Source organism: Bos mutus, chromosome 1 (genome assembly GCF_027580195.1).
Source record: "Bos mutus isolate GX-2022 chromosome 1, NWIPB_WYAK_1.1, whole genome shotgun sequence".
Lineage (NCBI taxonomy): Eukaryota > Metazoa > Chordata > Mammalia > Artiodactyla > Bovidae > Bos > Bos mutus.
In genome coordinates, this window is record NC_091617.1 from 154,996,024 (window position 1) to 155,017,940 (window position 21,917).

The 21,917-nt window shown below is 52.4% G+C and overlaps 1 protein-coding gene across 14 annotated transcripts in view; it reads right to left on the reverse strand.

The window, feature by feature from the left end:
* Positions 1 to 7,406: 7,406 nt before the first annotated feature.
* Positions 7,407 to 21,917, reverse strand: part of PCBP3 (poly(rC) binding protein 3) — a 231,907-nt gene continuing 217,396 nt past the window's right edge. For 7 of the 14 annotated variants that reach the window (XM_070377977.1, XM_070377983.1, XM_070377997.1 and 4 more), the window contains 5 exons: positions 13,919 to 13,997; positions 13,439 to 13,498; positions 9,571 to 9,623; positions 8,445 to 8,614; positions 7,407 to 8,024 (listed from right to left, as the gene is read on the reverse strand). In XM_070377977.1, the coding sequence (XP_070234078.1) occupies positions 7,988 to 8,024; positions 8,445 to 8,614; positions 9,571 to 9,623; positions 13,439 to 13,498; positions 13,919 to 13,997 (399 nt within the window). In that variant the 3' untranslated portion in view covers positions 7,407 to 7,987. The remainder of the gene's footprint in view (positions 8,025 to 8,444; positions 8,615 to 9,570; positions 9,624 to 13,438; positions 13,499 to 13,918; positions 13,998 to 21,917) is intronic. The other 7 variants (XM_070377990.1, XM_070378062.1, XM_070378034.1 and 4 more) reach the window with 3 other exon arrangements.

Below are 21,917 nucleotides of genomic sequence, written 5' to 3' on the forward strand. Positions count from 1 at the left end.
TTTTGGAATATTAACTCCTTATTGGATATATTGTTTGCAAATATCTTCTCCCAGTCAGTAGGCAGCCTTTTCATTTTGTTCATAGTTTCTGTCACTGTGCAAAAATTTTTTAGTTTGATGTGAACTCATTTGTTTCTTTTTGCTTTGGTTACCCTTGCCTGAGGAGACATATCAAAAAAAAAATTACTACTACGGACCTATGTCAAGGAGCATTCTGACTGTTTTCTTGTAGAAGTTTTCTGTTTTCAGGTCTTACACTTAAGTCTTTAATCCATGGAATTTACAGTCCATGGGATTCTCCAGGCCAGAATACTGGAGTGGGTAGCCTTTCCCTTCTCCAGGGGATCTTTCCAACCCAGGGATCAAACCCAGGTCTCCAGCATTGCAGGTGGATTCTTTATCAGCAGAGCCACAAGGGAAGCCCAAGCATACTGGAGTGGGTAGTCTATCCCTTCTCCTGCAGATCTTCCCGACCCAGGAATCAAACTGGGGTCTCCTGCATTGCAGGAGGATTCTTTACCAACTGAGCTATCAGAGAAGCCCCTTAATCCATTTTGAGTTTATTTTTTTTAATATAGTGTAAGAAAAGGTGCTTCAATTTGATTCTTTTGCATGTAACTATCCAGTTTTCCCAACACCATTTATAGAAGAGGCTATCTTTTCTTCACTGCATACTCTTGCCTCCTATGTCAAAGCTTAATAGCCCAGAAAAGCATGGGTTTGCTTCTGGGCTCTCTATTCTGCTGCACTGCTCTGTGTCTCTTTTTGTGCTGGTATCAAACTTTTTTGATTACTGTAGCTTTGTAGTATAGTTTGAAATCAGGGCACATGGTTCCTCCAGCTTTGTTCTTTCTCAAGATTGTTTTGGCTGTTTGGGGTCTTTCATGTTTCCATACAAATTTTAGGATAATTTTAGTTCTGTGAAAATTGCCATTGGCATTTTGCCAGGTATTGCACTGAATCTGTAGATTGCTTGGTAGACTGGGCATCTTAACAATATTAATTCTCCCAGCCCATGAACACAGTGTGCCTCTCCATCTGTTTGTGCTGTCCTCCAAGTTTCTTTCACTAGTGTCTTTTGGTTTCCTGAATATAAGTGTTTTACCTCCTTAGATTTATTCCTATGCTTTTTATCCCTTTTGATGTAAATTGTAAATAAGATTGCTTTCTTAATTTCTCTTTCTGATACTTTGCTGTTGAATATAAAATATAACTGATTTCTGTATATTAATTTTGTATCCTGAAACTTTACTGATCTCATTGATGACCTCTAGTAGCTTTTTGGTGGCATCTTTAAGATTTTCCATGTATAGTATCATGTCATCTGCAAGCAGTAACAGTTTTACTTCTTTGTTTCCAATTTGGATTCTTTTTCTTTCTTTTTCTCATCTGATAGCTGTGGCTAGGACTTTCAACTTTATGTTGAAGAAAGGTAGTGAGACTGGGCAGCCTTGTCTTGTTCCTGATCTTAGAGAAAATGCTTTCATCTGAGTATGATGGTAGCTGTGGGTTTGATATGTATGGCTTTTATTATGTTGAGATATGTTCTCTCTATACCCACTGTGTTGAGGGTTTGTTAAATCATAAATCATTGCTGAATTTTGTCAAAACCTTTTTCTGGATCTACTGAGATGATGATATGATTTTTATTTTTTAGTTTGCTAATGTGGCATATCATATTAATTGTTAGTGGATATAAAGACATCCTTGCATCCCTGGAATAAATTACCCTTGATCACTGTGTATGATTCTTCTCATGTATTTCTGAATTTAGTTTGCTAGTGTTTTGTTGGGGAGAAGGCAATGGCACCCACTCCAGTACTGTTGCCCAGAAAATCCCATGGATGGAGGAACCTGGTAGGCTGCAGTCCATGGGGTCACTAAGAGTCAGACACGACTTAGCGATTTCACTTTCACTTTCCACTTTCATGCATTGGAGAAGGAAATGGCAACCCACTCCAGTGTTCTTGCCTGGAGAATCACATGGACGGAGAAGCCTGGTAGGCTGCAGTCCATGGGGTTGCACAGAGTCGGACACGACTGAAGCGACTTAGCAGCAGCAGCAACAGTGTTTTGTTGAGGATTTCTGCATCTATGTTCATCAGTGAGCTTGGTCTGTAATTTTCTTTTTTGGTGATATCTTTGTCTAGTTTTGGTATCAGTGTAACGTTGGCCTTGTAGAATGAGCTCAGAAGTATTCCTTCCTATGCAATATTTTTGGAAATAACTTGAGAAGGAGAGATACTGTCTAATGTGTAGAGGATCACCTGTGAAGCTGTCTGGCCCTGGACTTTTGTTTGCCGATTGTTTGTTTGTTTTCCGGATTCTATTTCATTATTGTGGGACTTACCTGGTGGTCCAGTGGCTAAGAATCTGCCTTGCAGTGCAGGGGACACTGGTTCAATTACTGGTCAGGGAACTAAGATCCCACATACTGCAGAGCAACTAAGCCCCCATGCCACAAATAAGACCCCACAAAAAATATTAAATACTCAAGTAAGTAAATAAATATAAAAAATTTCATTATTGGTTATTTGTGTGATCATATTTTTTCTTTCATCCTAGTTCAGTCTTGGGAGGTTGTGTATTTTTATAAATTTGTTTATTTCTTCTAGGTTGTCCATTTTATTGACATAATTTTATCACAGTAATCCAATACCCCAACCACTAAGGCCAAAGAAGCTGAAGTTGAATGGTTCTATGAAGACCTACTAGAACTAATGCTAAAAAAGATGTCCTTTTCATCATAGGGGACTGGGATGCAAAAGTAGGGTCAAGAGATCCCACCAAGTTCTGGCCTTGGAGTACAAAATGAAGCAGGGCAAAGGCTAACAGAGTTTTGCCAAGAGAATGCACTGGTCATAGCAAACACCCTCTTCCAACAACACAAGAGATGACTCTACACATGGACACCACCAGATGGTCAATACCGAAATCAGATTGATTATGTTCTTTGCAGCCAAAGAAGGAGAAGCTCTATACAATCAGCAAAAACAAGACCCAGAGCTGACTGTGGCTCAGATCATGAACTCCTTATTGCCAAATTCAGACTTAAGTTGAAGAAAGTAGGGAAAACCACTAGACCATTCAGGTATGACCTAAATCAAATCCCTAATGATTATACAGTGGAAGTGACAAATAGATTCAAGGGATTAGATCTGATGGAGTGCCTGAAGAACTATGGATGGAGTTCGTAACATTGTACAGGAGGCCGTGATCAAAATCATCCCCAAGTAACAGAAATGCAAAGAGGCAAAATGGTTGTCTGAGGAGGCCTTACAAATAGCTGTGAAAAGAAGAGAAGTTCAAGGCAAAGGAGAAAAGGAAAGCTATATCTACCTGAATGCAGAGTTCCAAAGAATAGCAAGGAGAGATAAGAAAGCCTTCCTCAGTGATCAATGCAAAGAAATAGAGGAAAACAATAGAATGGGAAAGACTAGAGATCTCTTCAAGAAAATTAGAGATACCAAGGGAATATCTCATGCAAAGATGGACACAATAAAGGACAGAAATGGTATGGACCTAACAGAAGCAGAAGATATTAAGAGGTGGCAAGAATACACAGAAGAACTGTACAAAAAAGAGCTTCATGACCCAGATAACCACAATGATGTGATCACTCACCTAGAGCCAGACATCTTGGAGTGCAAAGTCAAGTGGGCCTTAGAAAGCATCACCACCAACAAAGCTAGTGGAAGTGATGGAATTCCAGCTGAGCTATTTCAAATCTTAAAAGATGATGCTGTGAAAATGCTGCTCTCAATATGCCAGCAAATTTGGAAAACTCAGCAGTGGCCACAGGACTAGAAAAGATCAGTTTTTATTCCATTCCCAAAGAAGGGCAATGCCAAAGAATGTGCAAACTAATGCACAATTGCACTCATTTAATATGCTAGCAAAGTAATGCTCAAAATCCTTCAAGCTAGGGTTCAATAGTATGTGAACCGAGAATTTCCAGACACACAAACTGGATTTAGAAAAGGCAGAGGAACCAGAGATCAAATTGCCAACATCCGTTGGATCATACAAAAACCAAGAGAATTCTAGAAAAACATCTCCTTCTGCTTCATTGACTACATTAAAGCCTTTGACCATGTGGATCACAACAAACTGTGGAAAATTCTTCAAGAGATGGGAATACCAGACCACCTTACCTGCCTCCTGAGAAATCTATACAGGTCAAGAAGCAACAATTAGAACTGAACATGGAACAACGGACTGGTTCCAAATTGGGAAAGGAGTAAATCAAGGCTGTATAGTGTCACCCTGCTTATTTAACTTCTATGCAGAGTGAAGGGGACGACAGAAGATGAGATAGTTGGATGGCATCACCGTCTGGATGGACACAAGTTTGAGCAAGCTCTGGGAATTGGTGATGGACAGGGAAGCTTGGCATGCTGCAGTTCATGGGGTCTCAAAGAGCCGGACATGACTGAGCTACTTAACTGAACTTATTGTATTAATCCTATGATCTTCTGTATTTCTGTGGTATTGCTTGAAACTTCTCCTTTTTAATTTCTGATTTTATTGATCTGGACCCCCCGCCCTTGTTTTCTTGATGAGTTTGGCTAAAGGTTTATAAATTTATTTTATGTTTTCAAAGAATAAGCTCTTAGCTTCATTGATCTTTTCTATTGTTTGCACAGACTCTAAGAAACTATATATATATATATATATACACACACACACAGATTCACTGTATTTCTATATACTAGCAATGAAAAATTATAAACTAAAGTTAAATATTTAAAACAGTATGGAAAATATGAAATATTTCAGGTAAGTCTGACCAAAATTTATAAACCTGTACACTGAGAACTCTGAAACATTTTGAAAGAAAATAAATAACTCATAAATAGATGGAGAGATACACCTTGTTCACAGGTCAAATGACCTGATATTGTCAAGCTGTCAATTATCTTCAAATTAAGCAATCGATTCTACACCATCCTAATCAAGCCAGAGAACACTTTTTTGGTGTGTGTAAAATTACCAGCTGACTCTAAAATTCATATAGAAATTGAAAAAGGACTTAAATACTCAAAGCAACTTTGAAAAGAAGAACAATGTTGGAGGACCACCACAACTTTAAGACATGATAAGGCTACAGTCATCAAAACAGCATGGCACTGGAATAAAGATATACAAATAGATTAGCGAACAGACTAGAGAGCCCTCAAATAAAGCTGCACATATAGGGAAAACTAATTTTTGATAAAGGAGCAAAGGCAATTCAGTGAGAAAATGAAAGTACAAAACTTCTAGAAGAAAATACATGAGGAAAATCTTTGTGACCTTGGTTTAGTCAAAGATTACTAGATAGGACATTAAAAGCCCAATCCATAAACAAATCAATAACTTGGACTTCATCAAAATTAAAAACTTTGCTTTTCAAAAGACATTACTGAGAGAATGAAAAGACAAGCCATAGGATGGAGGAAAATATTTACAAAGCATATGATGTATCTCATAAATGACTCATATCCAGAACACAAGAAAAACTCTTAAAACTCAGTAATAAGAAAGTCATAGTAAGAAACAGGCAAAAGATTTGAATAAACACTTCAGGAGAGAAAAGATGCTCAACATTGTGTCATAAGGGAAATGCTAGAATCACAAAGAGATGCCATTTCACACCCCATAGAACGGCTAATATTAAGAAGCCTGAGCGCACCTCATGCTGCTGAGGACATGGAGCAACTGCAGCTTTCACGCAACGTGGAGAGAACAAACAACGGGACAACCGCGTCAGACAACAGCTCAACAGTTTCTTAGACACACACGTCACACGCCCAGTCACTTCACTCCTAGGTATTTACCTCCGACAAAGACTTGTACAGGATCATCCACAGCAGTTGTATTTGTGAGCACGGAGGTGTGAGCCTGCTCTGCAGGCAGCCCTGCTCCTCCGGGTGCCGGGCATCAGCTGGGGTTCGTGACACGCCTGGCATTTCGTCTGGGCCTCACACTGGGTCCCAGGCCGGGTGGCACAAGTGAGACCCCTCTTCCTGATGCCCGGGGGTGTCCTGTGTGGTGCCCCTCAGGGCTCCTCCCGTGGCACCTGGACTGCTGCTTCCCTGCCTCTCCTGCCTGGAGGGTGGGGCTGGTGTATCTCAACCCCGGCATGTCCCCAACCAAGCTCCCATCTCCCCAACCCTCAGCTGCAGTTTCCCCACGTGGAGGGCAAACTGCTGTTTGCCTCAGAGCAAGGGCCTCCATGCAAGCAGCCTGGACCCGCTTTCTCCTACAGCACACTTGGGATCAGAAGGGAAGACTGTGTTCCTCCTCCAGAGCCAGAGCCCTGGCCCAGCCCCACCCCATCTTTCCTGTGCCCCCTGCCCCCCTGAACCAGCTCCTGCTGCCCTGGCAGCCCGACTTGCTGTTCTGCTCCAGATGAGTGCACGGCGGGGGCCACACCTCAGCTCCCCCTCAGCCTGCAGCTTCTCGAGCCCCAGCATTGACACAGCACTTTCTACATCCCTCCCACCCACGGTTGGCTTTGGCTCTCTAAGGCAATCCTCACCCTGTCCACTGGCCACCCACCACTGACTGAGGTCCCCAGAAGAAGGCTGGTGCCCACCTCGTCCCTGTCGCCTCCAGGCCCCGAATTGTGGCCTGCACCTGGCCAGCGTGTCCAGTGGATGAGTGAGCTGCAGCCCTAAACAGCTGGGCTTGCAGTATAGCCAGGAGCCTCTATGCTGTGCACCCAGCCTCCACCAGCTAACTGCAGGGAGGGCAGGGCAGGGTGCCTGTACGGCCTGAGCACTAGAGGCCTGGCCAGAGTCTGAGGAGCAGGGCAGCCTCCTCACAGGGCAGACACAGAAGGGCTCCTGCTGAGGGGTGGGCACCAAGGAAGAGCCCCCTGGGCCACTTGGACTCTCATGCAGGAGGGTGGTGCCCACGGCAGGGGCTTGCCTTCGCCTCATCTCCAGACCCCTACCTGCCACAGCACCCGTGAGCCCAGATCTGGCCCGAGGAGGTGGTGCCCATGCGGCCCAGGGCTACCTAACAAGGCAGCCTCCTGCCCGGGCCTGGGTCCCCCGGGCATCAGCACGGAGAGGTGTGCAGTAGACTCTGCGGGTGAGCACAGGTGGGCTAAGCTTGGGGGGGCAGTGGAGAGGGATGGGCTCCCACTGGGAAGCTCAGGGTCACTGAGTGCACAGTGTGACCAGGGCAAGGAGGGGGTGGCCTCACTTGCAGACGCTGGATTTGGGGTTACATCTCTGCCATCCAAGCAGCTTAGGAGAAGTAAGACAAGCAAGATTCATACAAGCCAAAGCCTGAAGGTGGGAGCAGGTGGAATCTCACTTTGTCTGAGAAGGTGGAGCTGCTCCTCGGCATGTTTGGGGTCTGAGCGTGGCGGGAGGGAGGGGAGGGGTGGGGAGGTCACAGAGAGGAGTCCAAGATGAGGGGCAGCGCGCATCATTTATTGAACTGGGACCCAGTGCAGAGGTGCCTCCCAGCCGGTCCACACTGTCAGCCCCAAAGACAGATGCCTGGGGCCTAGCAGCCCACTCCCTCCTCCCCTGTCACAACCCCTAGTCCTCCACTCTCCTGCCCTCGGACATAGGGAGATGTGCACCCCACCCGGTGCTGACCCGTGTGGCCACGGGAATCAAAGCCGAGGGCACTGGGAGGGGCGGCTTCCTGCGGCCACAGCTCTGGGGCCTCGGAGACAACGTCCACACATCAAACCAAGTCTTAAAAAGGTTACACGGACACTAAGGAACGACGTTTCTAGAGCGTCACAGATGGGAGTGGCCACAAAGCCTTTAAAATAATGGACATGGCATGCCAACGCGTGAGGAGCAGGCGTAAATGAACTTGGAGCAGTGTCAGGGTGGAGCCGGGGGCCCCAGACACACTTGGAGCATTGTGGGCACAGGTCTAGGCAGCCACAGATAGCTTCTGTTGGTAAAGAAACCTCTACATCTGCGGGGAGCGGGGGGCAGTCTGCACAGGTGGTGAGCGTGGGGGCGCGGTGAGGTTAGAGCGCGCCCATTCCGGTGACCTCGGACGTCAGCCTGGAAAAGATAAGGGCACAGGTCACGGGTCACCGTGTTCTCATGGGCGAGGTGTCCTCAGAGTCCTGACCCCTCCTTCACAGCCTGGGGCCTGCATGCCAGTCACCACACGGGGTTGGGGTGAGGGGGATGTGACAGGCGCCAGCTGCCACGGCCGTTTCTGCTGCCACTGTGGGGAGGGGTGCAGGAGTCACCCTGCCAGGGAGGCGTGGACGTGGGGCTCCCCACAGCGTGCCATGTAGGGTGTCAACACCCAGCGACTTGTGTGGGGCCACGTGGGCATGGCTGGAGGGTGGAAGTCAAGGGTGAGAGGACAGAGAAGCGTGTGGTCCTGTGTCACCTGGAGACTCCCTAAGCACGTCCCACCCCCAGAAGAGAACCCTGGGAGGCAGGCCAGTCCAGGCCCCACCCAGTCCTCACCTGGCGTTGATGAGGTACTGGGCAAGGCTGATGTTGGCTGGGGTCCCCGTGATGGTGATCTGGCGCTCTGATGACCCCTCTGTGGCATTGGCGATTTTGATCTGCGCTCCAGACATCTGTCGAATTTCATTGATTTTGGTCCCTTGGCGTCCAATTATGCAGCCTATTAGCTGGAAGAAAGGATGCAGGAGCGTCTTGGAGAGAATCCACTGTGGCCTGAGTGCAGCCGAGACGTAAGGGGAGCTGGGGGTCCCACTGCCTTGGTCCCTTCCTGGGTCCCCCCGAGAGGCACGCCTCCACTCCTGCTGGAGAATGGGAGCCTCGAGGCCTCAACTCTAGGAAGTCCCATCAAATGAAGAGCCTGCAGTCATGGAGACCCCTCACCCGGCTCAGTGTCCTCTGTGGGCCTGAGGCCACGCTGGCCCCTCTAGGCTGCACTCTCGGGCTGGAGGGATGTTTGAGTGGACACAGGAGCTGGAGAGGCATGTCCCTAGCCATTGCCATGCCCCCCAGGCTGCTGTCCCTCCAAGGACACCAGATCCACACCCGCCCTGGCATCTTGGTTTGGGGACTGGAGTCGGCATTCTTAGGATGACTCGAGGGTCCAGAGGATGGCTGGGAGATAACTGAGTGTGTAAAGGAGGGTGTAACGGAGCATGTGAAGGAGTGTGTAAGGGAGGGTGTGAGGGGAGCGTGTGGCGGAAGTGTGGATAGAGGGCGTGGGAGGAGTGTATGGGAGACCCTGTGAGGGATTATACTGGGGGCTGTGTGGTGGAGGGCATGGGGAGAGCATATGGGGGACGTGTGTGAAGGGAGTGTGTGAGGCCCTGTGAGGGAAGCGTGTCAGGGGAGTGTGTGGGGGGAGTGTGGGAGGCCCTCCAAGGGCCTTCGGGGTGCTCCTGGACCACCTGTCCCCAGGGTGACCCTGAACCAGGGCAGGACCTTCACCGACAGCCAGGATCCCCAGGCAGCTCTGGCATCTGCATTCTGAGTTCACCCTGATGCCCCCATGGCTCTTCCCTGTCTGGTAACTTGGGGGTGACGTCACCCACCCCCAAGGGCATTCAGCTGCTTAACCGGGCAGGGGCGCACGTGGGCTCAGGTGGGTGAGGCTGGACGTACTCACATCATTGGGAATGGTGAGCTCGTGAGTGCTGGCCGGGGGGCTGGCGTCCAGACCTGGGCACAGCGAGAGGACAGGGTTAGGCGAGTGAAGGCTGGGGGAAGGCTGTTCCCACCGTGCGGGCCCCTGACCCCGCTCCCCACTTGGCCACAGGCAGGCAGGGCTGGGGAATGCCCAGAGCAGGGTCTGCACAGCTGGGGGCTGGGGCCTGTGAGCTCTGGGTCCCAACTGCCACCCTTCTCCTGACCCAGCATCTCTCAAACAGGGAGGCGGAACCTGGCAGGAGGTGGTTCCTCTTTTCCTCCTGGGTACAACTTGCGTCACTTGGCTGCCATGTGGCACAGCCTCCTGAGACATTGCTCAGATCCCCTGGTGTCTATGCCTGGTATGCAGGCCACGCTGGTCACACCAGCCCTGCGTGCCCCAGACTTGCCAGCACAGCCGCCTCTGCTGCCCCAGCCACCACCCACTTCCCTTGCAGGCCCCGGGGCTCCAGCCCCCCACAACACTTCCAGTGCTGGGGCAGGGAGGCTGGCCCGAGAGCCAGGCCGGGGAAGACGTGCCTTTCCACAGGGTGTCTGGGTGAAGATGAGCACCCAGGCCCAGCTCCTCACACGTTGCAGCTTCTATCTCTACAAATCCCAGCTCCGGACCCACTAAGTCAGAGCCAGCCTCTCAGGATCAAGGACAAGTCCAACACTTGCTTCAGAAACAGTGCACAAAATGGGGGGGGGCCTTGAGGGGCCCCAAGGGGAGGGAGGCAATCACCGGACAGAGTGCTCCTTCATACCAGGCGCTTCCACCCTGTCAGGAGGCAGCTCAAGCTCCAGCCGGTGGCTGCGACCCCGCCATCCTGCCTTGGCCCCACCCCTCTCGCCCTTGCAGCCAGGCATTGCAGGTGCCGCTCTCTGGAACATTCCGGAGTTCAGAACATTCCAGGACCTGAGCCCTTTGCCCACCCCATGCTCCTCCCTCGCTGGTCCCTGCCCCTCAGCCTTATCCCCACATGCCCAGGGGTCCTGACAAACGGGACTGCCCAGTCCCTGCCCGCATGTCCTCCTCCATGGCAACCAGGTCCCTGGAACAAGATGTGCGGTGGCCCCCGGTGTCTCAAGCACAGGGACCTGGCGAGGCGGAGGCTGTTCTGGGGCCTGTGGAGCACAGGGCTCAGCTGTGCCAAACAAATCAACTCACCCCAAATTGTCCGCCACTTTCTCTTACGCAGCTAAACCTGGAGCTGCTGCTCCTCATCTCTTTATATAAAGGGATTTTCAATACAGTAACCAGTCCCCATCCATCTGTACGCATACTCAATCGACAGCGACATTTAAAACGTCACCTCAGAGACTTCCCTGGTCCTGAGTACCGTGCAAGGATTCCTGGTTTGGGGGTCACACCTGCTTCCCTGGCTTGTGTTTTCCAAATGAGGGGGCTTCGTTGAAAAGCTGCTAAAGCCATCCCAGGGGTGGGCTTCCTCTTAGGAGTCGCAAGCACTGCCTCTCCCACACAAATCCCAGATGCCGGGGAGCGTGTGATGCAGCCTCAGGGTGAGGACAACCCGTCTAGGCTCCTGACCTGCTGCCATGGCACGTGTGTGTGCATGTGCATGGGGGTGTGTGTGCATGTGCATGGGGGGTGTGCATGTGCATGGGGTGTGTGCATGTGCATGGAGGGTGTGCATGTGCATAGGGGGTGTGCATGTGCATGAGGGTGTGCATGTGCATGGGGGCTGTGCATGTGCATGGAGGGTGTGCATGTGCATAGGGGGTGTGCATGTGCATGGGGATGTGCGTGTGGGTGTATGCATGTGCATGGGGGGTGTGCATGTGCATGGGGGTGTGTATGTGCATGTGCATGTGCATGGGGTGTGTGTGCATGTGTATGGGTGTGCATGTGCATGGGGGTGCACGTGCATGCATGTGCCTGGTGTGTGCATGTGCATGGGTGTGCATGCATATGTACATATGGGTGTATGCATGTGCATGGGGTGTGTATGTGCATGGGGTGTGCCTGGGGTGTGCATGTGCATGGGGTGTGTGTGCATGTGTATGGGTGTGCATGTGCATGGGGTGTATGCACGTGCATGGGGTGTGTGCATGTGCCTGGGGGGTGTGCATGTGCATGGGAGTGTGTGTGCATATGTACATGGGGGGTGTGCATGTGCATGGGGGTGTGTATGTGCATGGGGGGTGTGCATGTGCATGGGGTGTGTGCACGTGCATGGGGGTGTGTGCATGTGCCTGGGGGGTGTGCATGTGCATGGGAGTGTGTGTGCATGTGCATGGGGGGTGTGCATGTGCATGGGGAGTGTGAGTGCATATGTACATGGGGGTTTGTGTACCTGTGTGCATGGGTGTGTGTGCGTGTATGTGGGGGGTGTGTATGTGTATGGGGGGTGTATGTGTGCATATGTACATGGGGGGGGTGTGCCCATGTGCATGGGGTGTGTATGTGTGTGTGCATGGGAGGGCATATGTGTGCATGTGCATGGGGGCATAGGTGCATATGTACATGGGGGCATGTGTGTGCGTGTGCATGGTGTGTGTGCCCGTGTGCATAGATGTGTGTGTGTGCATATTCATGGCGTGTGTGTGTGCCTGTGTGCGTGGGGGAACATGTGTGCATTTGTACATGGGGTCTATGTGTGTCCATGTGTATGTGTGTATGTGTGTGTGATGTGCGTTGTGTATGCATATGTACACGGGGGGTGTGTGTGTCCATGCACGTGGGGTGTGTGTGTGTGTGCGTGGGGGTGTATGTGCACCTGAGTTCCAAAGGTCCCAGGGGCCCTGAAGAGGGAGATCATCATAGGGATGTGTTAACACGAGTCCCCTGTCTCTGAGGTCATGCTGGGAGGGCTGTGGTGGGGTTGGGGTGTGGTGAGGGAGCATTCTTCCTGGGAAGGCCAGGCCCTGGGGGCTCCCAGACAGTCTCCCGGAGACCAGGGCTGGGCAGTTACTGAAATCTCACTATAAACAGCAAAGGCTGCACAGAGCCCCTGGACACGTGTCATCACCCAGATACGGAACTGCGCAGAGGTTGGTATCCAGCTCCATAATCAAAATTATTCTGTTTTCCTCTAATTTCCACTCATTAAAATCTCCAATAGCTTAATTAAAAGCAGCACTGAGAAGAAACCCACAGCAAGCACACGGATCATCAGAGCTGGGGTTTCAGCTCAATAGATGACCCCTGAGCCCCATGGTCTCAGCTGGACCCCTGTGGTCCTGAGGGACAGATGACAGGCAGATGCCCTGAGGTCCAGAACAGCAGTGGAGGCGGCGGCTGAGACCCTCCCCGGCTTCCCCATAAGCAGGACCCTCGCTCTTCTGCTCTGATCCAGGCCTGCATGGGGAGTGGGTTGGAGCGTGGTGGGTGCCTCTGTCACAGGGCCCTGCCAAGTCCAGGGCACATGCTTCCAGTGGCTTTGCTCCCAAACAGCCTGTAAGGAGCCACGCTCTCTGCTCCAAGCCTGGGTGACGGGATCTGGGGATCCACGCCTGCCCTGCCACGTCAGGGGGTATTCAGTGCAGATCCACCCCAGAGTGGTCTTCTCTCCTATGAAAACTCACAGCCTGGTCGGCCCTTCCCTCCAGCCCTCCATGCTGTGCCCCTGGGAGGATAAATGACCTTCTACCTGATGGGGCTGCTGTGCCCCAAGCACTGGCAGAGACTTGACCCATCACCACAATTGCAGAGCCATAGGTGGAAGCTGGGAGCCACGTGTGCAGACCTGGAGTGGCCGCTCGGGCCAGCCCGGGATGGCGGCAGCCCTCCCCCGAGGCACTCAGCGAGTGGCCCTCTGGCCCCTTCCACCCACCAGGTCCTTTCCTGGCTTGCTGGCTCTCCATTTAGCGTGGTTTTATTTTACCTGACGACTGGCCCATCAGATTTTGAGCTTCTTCGGAGGAGTGTAAAGGCAGCTTTTCTCCTGGAGAGCAAAGAAGAAACAGATTTAATGTTTTGCCCTCAAGGAGAGAAGTAAGGTCACTTCAACTAGGGAAGCTCAAAGTCTGACTGGTGCGCCGCCCTGCGCTACGGGGGCACCGTCCGGGCAGAGCGCCCTGCGGGTGTACAGCCTCCTGCAGGAGGCCCTCCCCAACAGCCAGCAGGCAGCAGAACAGGACGAACCCTCGAGGGGGAGGCGTCTCCTTCAGGAAGGCTAGCTGTGGGGTGACTGACCCGCACAGACATCAGACAGATCCCTGCCCGCCCGCGGCAGCGTGCCCAGCTCTGTGTCCCAGCACTCAGACAGCCCTACCTGCTCCGCTCGCTGCCCTGAACACAGACGCTCAGAGAGAGAAAGGCCCCGGGTGAGAAGAGAGGTCAGAAAGGGCGGCTGGGTACGTACCGGGGAAAGCGGGGTTGGTCTGTCCGAGGGGAGGAAAGGGGGTTTGCTGCATGGCCAGCTGGTGGAGCTTGGTCAACTGCTGGGGTAGGAGGGACACGAGAGCTAAGAAGGTTATTGTTATCGAGTACAAGTCACACCAAATTAAAAACGCGTAACAGAAGTCTGCACAGATAGATAGAAAGGGGGCCATGCGACACATGGCGGACGCAGCAGCACGCAAGGACTTGGCCTGGAATAACCAATGGGCCACGGTCGGTTGGCAGGCTCTGAGTCCTTCCCCGTCTCAGCCCCAGTCAGACGGGTGCCGGGGCTCACTGGGGAGGTCTAGAGCTGGAGAGCAGGACCCGCAGGGCCCCTAAAAGCCTCAGCACCACACTGTCACTCACGGGACTCAGGTGTGTGGGCGGGAGACCCACGCCCCCTCCCTTCTGCACACCCCGTCCAGATAGCTGCCTGGTCCTCATTCTACCCAGGGGGTGACTCAGTGGGGGCCCCCTGCGGGCCCACAGCCCACGGCCCGTCTCCTGGGCCCCCGGGATCACAGGCAGAGGGCTGAAGTCTCCACCCGAAGGTGCTATGAAGCCAAGCGTGTTGCAGAGCTGCCAGGAGGGTTCCAGGCTCCCATGTGGCCAGCCACGCCTGCACCCTTCCCTCGTCCCTTGTGACCTGACCTTTGTCCCCCATCCCCTAGACTTTTGTGGGGGGCTTTGAAACACAGTTTCTTTAGTTATTTTATCTGAGCCTCACTTCTTAAAAAAGCAATAAAAACAACAGAGAAGGGAGGTAACTGTGGTGAGCCGTGGCCACCTAAGAAGAGCTGTCTAAACCCCACCCCCGGCCTTGGAGACCTCTGGATGTGTCCTTAGCCCTGGCTCACCCACTGGCCCCGCGTCTCCAGCCGAGTGGATGGAGGGCCAGGTCATTCCAGGACACTCTCGCAACTCCCAACCTTCACAAGGGAAGCCTAGCCTGAGTGTTTCCAGGGCCCTGTGAGGCCTCCACCGAGCCCCGTGGCTGGAAGGTGGGGGCACCCTAGGAGAGCTGTGGGCATCCCCAGGTGAGACGTGGATCTGACCAGTCACCCCATTGGTCCCATCCTGCAGAGTCTGTGGAAGGGAAGAGGACAAACACTGGGATTTCTGACGTCCCAGCCTTCGAGGGTGAGCCCCTGGATGACAGAGGAGTGGGTTTGCTGCTGGTCTCCCATGGGCCGGGCACGCTCTGAGAGTCCCTGATGAGATGGGGCACAGGGGAAGCTGGCCACATCCAACTCAGCTGCCACATCTGGCGGTTCCGAGGAGGGGACGGGGTGACCCGGGTCAGAGTCTGCTCTGAGAGTCCCCAGTGAGATGGGGCTGGGCTTACAGCACACTGCTGCCTGGCGTGTCAGCCCAGCGACCCGACACCATGGGGCTCAGGGTGTCCTGAGCAGACGTGCACGGAAGCAGCCTGAGAGGTGTCAGGAGACCACACCCAGGAATCATTGTCATGAGGACACCAGCCCACGCCCTGGGGATGAGAGGTGAGCGGCGACCGGCAACTGCTGTGCCATAGGCAAGACAACCCTGTGCAAGAGGCTGACGGGCCAGGGACCCCGCTGCTCAGCTCCTCCTTCCAGAGACATGTCGAAAGAAAGACGGCAAGGACCCATGGGCGCCGGGGGCATGAGGATGAGAGTGGTGGGAGCACCAACTCTGTCCTGCAAACCACCCCTACCCCAGAACACAGCAAGCCACCCTGGGTCACTAGACACTGGGCAGGTGCTGTGCCCCGAGTCCACCTACACAGAGGGCTAGAAGGGGGGCTAAGGAGGGGCCAGAGCTCCTAGGATGGAGGAGGAAACCCATGTCCAGAGACAAACATCCAGGTGGCCGTCCACAGCCCCGGTAGTGCAGGCAGGCCACCTGTGCTCACCTCACTGGAGTTTCTGGCAGACACCACACTGGGGCACGGACAGGGGCCCGGTGGGGACCGGCGGGGCCCGGCCCTCCCCCTGGGGGCTCTAGCCCTTTCACCCGGGGCCCGGGGGCCAGCGGGAAGCCCCAGGAGCGGGTCTGCGCTGTGTGCAGGGCCTCAGGGCCTTGACTGGGCTGCTCCCTGCTCCGGTCCACGACTCCATCCCAGCTGGTGTCTGTGCATCTGGTGGCTGGGCTTGTGCGGTCGTCACGTGGGCAGGGCCCTCTCCCTCTGTCCCTGCGTGCCCGGGAGCGCACGGCTGTGCAGCGGACAGGACGGCGGGGCAGATCGGGGCGCTGGGGGCAGGAGAACTGACCCGAGTCAGCTCCAGCTCCGACCAGTGCTGCGGACACGGGCATAGCTGGGAGACGGGCCCCACGCGGGCGGCAGGCAGGCTGAAGAAGTGCTGCCGTGTGAGTTGGGTGAAGGAACATCACACACTCACAAGGCTCCCCACTGGGCTGCCCATGGCCCCCACACCCGGGATGATCCTCTGTCTCCCAGTTAGATGGATGAGCCTGCCACCACGCGTGTTACAGGCACAACCGGACGACCCAGGAGGAGGGCTCTGCTCACACCTGGGAAGTCTGAGCCTCAGAAGTTCAGCTGCTCCGACCCTGGCCTGTCCTCCGGCACGCACCTGCTGCCTTTTGTGAAACAGTGGCCACAGCACACATAACCCCTTCCGGCACCCACGGGTGTAAGGTGACACCTGGGGAAGGACTGGCTGCACAGGGGTGCCCGGGGAAGCCCTCCCCCCAAGTCGGGGACCGCTGGATGTCAGCTGACATCTTCCTGTCTTGGTTTCGTCCTTAACGGGGCCTCCTGGGCTCCATTTCTTCATTTTGTGAAGGAAGGAGCAGCACTGGGTGCTGAGGAGACTTCCCACTTTTTGAGGTATTTCTACCACAAATGTGGCCAGGATTTGAGGGAAGAAAGGAGGGGAGGTGGCGCCACAGCACAGACGTTTCTCCATGACCTGCCCTTCCCACTGAACCGTGTCGGGGTATAAATCACAGACAAGTGCTCAGGAGGGAACTCACAAGCACACAGCTGCACGCACATTTGGGGACAGGCTGCATGGTTCCGGCTGTGAGTCTCCTCTCCTGTGAAGGGCTCACTGGTGTCCTTAGCCCGTCTTTCTACTGGGCTGTTTTCTGCTGATTCACGTAAACTCACATATTTCAGATTCTCATTCTACTTCAGCTCTATGTACGAGAAAGATCTTTCCCCCAGTCTCCTTATGGAGCCTTGAGAGAAACCACATTTAAAAATTCTAATGTGGTCAGATTCATCACTGTTTTCCTTAATAGCTTATGCTTCTGTGAACTGAAAGATAGTCTATCTTTTTTTCTAAAAGTGCTACAGCTTTCTTTCTCGTTGTTGAAGTTCTCGGTACAGGCAGAGTGTTTGTTTCCCATCAGAAGTTCTCAGTGTGACCAGCTTGCTGGCTCAGGCCTTTGCTCTTTCACATAATACAGCAGCAGGGACTTTGTGTCACTTCGGCAGTACCCGCATTTCAACCTGGGAGGGCCCCTGATGTCCCGTCCAGGAAGGTCGTGTGTCTTTCCTTTCACTGTGCTCTTCTGGTCAGCTTTAAGTTTCAATAATGACAAGAATTTTTTTTTTTTAATCACCTTTTGGACTGTGAAGAAAGCTGAGCACTGAAGAATTGATGGTCTTGAACTGTGGTGTTGGAGAAGACTCTTGAGAGTCCCTTGGACTGCAAGGAGATCCAACCAGTCCATTCTGAAGGAGATCAGCCCTGGGATTTCTTTGGAAGGACTGATGCTGAAGCTGAAACTCCAGTACTTTGGCCACCTCATGCGAAGAGTTGACTCATTGGAAAAGACTCTGACGCTGGAAGGGATTAGGGGCAGGAGGAGAAGGGGATGACAGAGGATGAGACGGCTGGATGGCATGACTGACTCGATGGACATGAGTCTGAGTGAACTCCGGGAGTTGGTGATGGACAGGGAGGCCTGGCGTGCTGCGATTCATGGGGTCGCAAAGAGTCGGACACGACTGAGTGACTGAACTGAACTGAACTATTGATTTTAACTTACTGCTTTGTGGGAGAGAGCTGTCTCTCTGATTCCAGCTTTTGACAGATGGTGAGTCTGTGCTCGATGTGTCATGGAGCGTTGTAAGCGTTCTTGTGGGTCCGGCAGCTGTGCTGGGGAGTGCTCAGGGCACATTGGTTAACTCGGCTCAGGCGGGACCGTCAGAATCTCTTCCTTCTTGTCTACATGGCCTTCGAGTTCAGGCTCCGCTGCAGTGTCTGTCAGATTCCCCTAATGGTTTGTTAATTTTTTCCTTTACATGTGTCTGAAGCTGTGTTTTAGGTGCATACAAATTTAAATTGCTTTCTTTGAGTGAACTGAACAGTTTATCAATAAGTAATGAGTAAGTGATTTGCCTTAAAGTCTGTTTTTCTCCCTACTGATAATAATAATAGTATATTGCTTCTTTGGGTTAGTATTTTCCTATATTTTTCCTATCTTTTTTTTTTTTAATTTGTCTAGGTCCTTCTTCTTTAAGTGTTCCCTTTGAAATAAAACTTAAAACTTTTTTGTTTTTGTTTGCTTATTTATTTTTAAAAATCTGACAGACCTTGTTTTTTAACTGGAAAGTTTCTCTTACTTTGGTCACCGTAGACGTATAGTAATTTCTGCTGTCTTATGTTAATTGCCCTGATCGTCCACGGTTTCTTTTCTCTTTCCCTTTCTGCTGTGTTGATTAATGATATTTTCCGGTCACCCATGTCCCCCCACCCCACACCGTTAATGAAGTTACAAAAGTGAATGCTTTTCTGTTAGCCACCACTCTGGAACTGTAACACATACATCTGCAGTCCTAATTCAGCATCTTTGCCTCCTCCTGAATGCTACAGTGGCCCCAGGATCTTTTCATCCCTTCGGCCACATCCTAAATCTTAGCTGTGTTCTTGGGGTCCATTTAGTTCTGTATGTTAATCGCAGCAATTAGCATTGATTTTGATTTTACAAAGTGTGTTTTCATTGACCCAGATGTTTATGTTTTAATGGACAAAAATATAAATGTTTTCTTTCTGATCTGTGCCTCTTTTAAAAGGAAAAAGATGACAGATTTCTTCGCTCACCATTCTTTCTTGTGTTCATAGCCGCCTTTCTGCGGTCATTTTTCTTTTCCTGAAGGGTGCCCCTTAGGAGGTCACAGCTGTTTGTCTGAAAAACACCTGCCCTCGGTGATCCTCTGATGGTTGTTTTATTTCATCACCCCTGTGGCCCCTGCATTGCTCCTCTGCAATATTCTTTCTCCCTCCATTTTCAGAAGATATGCTTTGGTCTCTGGTGTCATGTGGCTTTGTTTGGACACGTCTAAGAAGGATTTGGGTTGATCTTGTTTGAGATTTGTTGGGATTGCTGAATGTGAGGACTGTTTGTTACTGATTCTGAGAAATTCTCTGCGATCATCTCTTAGAGTCTTCTCTCCCTCCCGCCTATCCTCTCTTCCTGGGGCTCTGACTGGATCCGAGTTCTTTCTTCTCAGTCTTCTGTGCACACAAGTCATCCAGGGTCTTGTGAAAATCCAGGTTCTGATTCTGGGAGGGGCGGACTGAGAGCCCTGCCACTGAAAAGAAGCTCAGCTCAGCCAGAGAAGGTGTGCAACATGGAGGAGGGGTGGGGAGGGGGGTTAACCTGCCCTGTTAGCTGCTCTGCAGCAGGTGAGGCTGAGGGTGCTTCCCCACCACCAAAAAGAGCCAGAGGTGTGGGCATCAGCGGGGCAGCCATGCAGGTCCCTCTCAGCAGGGCTCTCCCTGGGAGACTGGGGGGACACCGAGGAGGCAGGCAGGGAAGGTGCTCCGTCCTAGCTGCATCCACTGTGAGGGGGGGTCCCAGGGACCACCGTCTGCACAGGACCCACTGGTTTCCTCCACTCACTGTAACACACGTGTTTCCATTTCCCGCCTGCTCACTCGCTAAGCAATGACCTGGCCAACACAGCACCCACCCTCCCCCCAGGCACTCAGTACCTCTGCTGAGACCCAGCATCATGGGGACCCCCCAGCTCCGCTGCTCCTGGGCCCCAGCTCTGGAGCTCTCTCCATGAAGCTCCATGTCCTCCCTGTGAGCCCCGGGGGACGGTGTCCACCCAGGACCCTGTTGGTCCAGCCCAACTTCTGGTCTCAATCCTGCTTGCTTCCAAGCCCCTTTAAGGAGGGGATGCCGAGCAAGGGAGTGACTTGGGAACCCTGAAGACTAGAAATAAGATCCTCACATGTGGGGTGCTTGAGGGTGACTCACTTCTCCCAGCGGAAAACAGTTCCTTCCTGGTATAATCAGCATGGGGACAGGAAGAGCAGAGGTGGGAGCGAGCAGTGACGATGCTCTGCGTCTGCTCCCGCATCCTGGGTCGTGGCTGCTGGGGTCCTCCCGTGTGTCTGAAACCACGTCTGGCCCCTCAAGCAGGACCCGTGGGGGAGTGGGCAGGTGTCCTGGAGCACTGCTGCTGCCAGCTGTAATCTAGGCCACCGGCTGTGACCGAGGCCACCAGCCATGACCCAGGCCAGCCACCCAGCGGTCCCTGGCCTCTCTGAATGCCTGAGAGCTGTCAGTCCCGGGAGGATTCTGGTGAAACAAGGCCTGAGCCTGGCGAGGACCTGGAGGAAGACTGCTGAGGGTGGGGCCCTGATTCTCAAGTCGGGTAAACCAGAAAGCAGGAAGAACTGTACATGCTTTAATTCTACATGAAGAAACACTCAGCTCCAGGAAATGTATTTCCTCATGGTCTATGCCTGATTCAGGAAGATGACTGTGTCAGTCACTGGGGTTGAAATGTTTAAATGGTGTATTCAGTTATCTTGTAAAATAAATTAGTACTGTCTATAATTATCATATTTGTGCTCTAAGAAAAGTGAAAGTGAAGTCGCTCAATCATGTCTTCACTCTTCGAGGCCCCGTGGACTGTAGCCTACCGGGCTCCTCCATCCATGGGATTTTCCAGGCAAGAATACTGGAGTGGGTTGCCATTGCCTTCTCCAGGAGATCTTCCCAACCCAGGGTTTGAATCTGGGTCTCCCAGATTTTAGGCAGACGCTTTACCGTTTGAGCCACCAGGGAAGTCCTCTCTAAGAAATGAAGCTTTAAAAAAAATCCCACTGAATATTAAACTCAGATGAAACTGCCTTCCTGGCCATCATCACTTGTTACCCTTTGTTTGGAACAGACTGTCAGTGACGGTTCGAGCTGTCAACTCTCTGCTCTGCAGGAGAAGTGTTTTATCAGAGTCTTGCTGTCTTTCCAACAGCTGCTCCATGGCACATGCAGGTCTGGGGGATGCGGGGGCCCTCACAGAAGCCCTCAAGGCAACTATGTAACAGCAGTTATACATTAGATTAAAAATTTTTTTAAAATCTGAAACTACCCATTTTTAAGAGATACTGAGAACATCACATGAAAGAGCAAAACAACAGACTGATATAAAAACCAATCCACCAAACCAGTTGCCGTCCCTGGGGCTCGCTCAGCGCCTGTGCCCCCAGGTTTCGGTGGCCTGTGTGCGAGGCCTCAGAAGGGAGCACAGGCCCCACTCAGCGCTGCATGTCTGAGCCTCGGGTCCGGGTCTGAGCTGCACGGGGGTAAACTGGCCCCTCTGACCCAGGTCGCTGTGTGCTGAGTTCTGACCCAGGTTGCTGTGTGCTGAGTTCTGCATGTGCTTTTGTACAGACGCTCTTCCAAAGGCAAGAGACTGCCAGCCATGGGGATCAAAGGCTGTGCCACCCCAGAAGCTGGCTTCCACTCTGACCTCTGCCACCCCTGCGGGTGCTCTATCGGGGTTCATGGACACCCCCCCAGCACTACGAGCACTCACTCTGCATGGAGACGCACCCTCCCCCACCCCAGGCTCTAGCACCCCGCCTTCCCTGGGTCACAGCCAGTGATGGTCAGTGGGACGAGGGCAGGCAGCCCCACGTGGCGCGGGGGCAGTCCCCCAGCCCTGCGTCCATCAGCTTCTCTGCCATCTGACTTGTTGCTTATGAGGGTTTCTTTTCTACTCAATA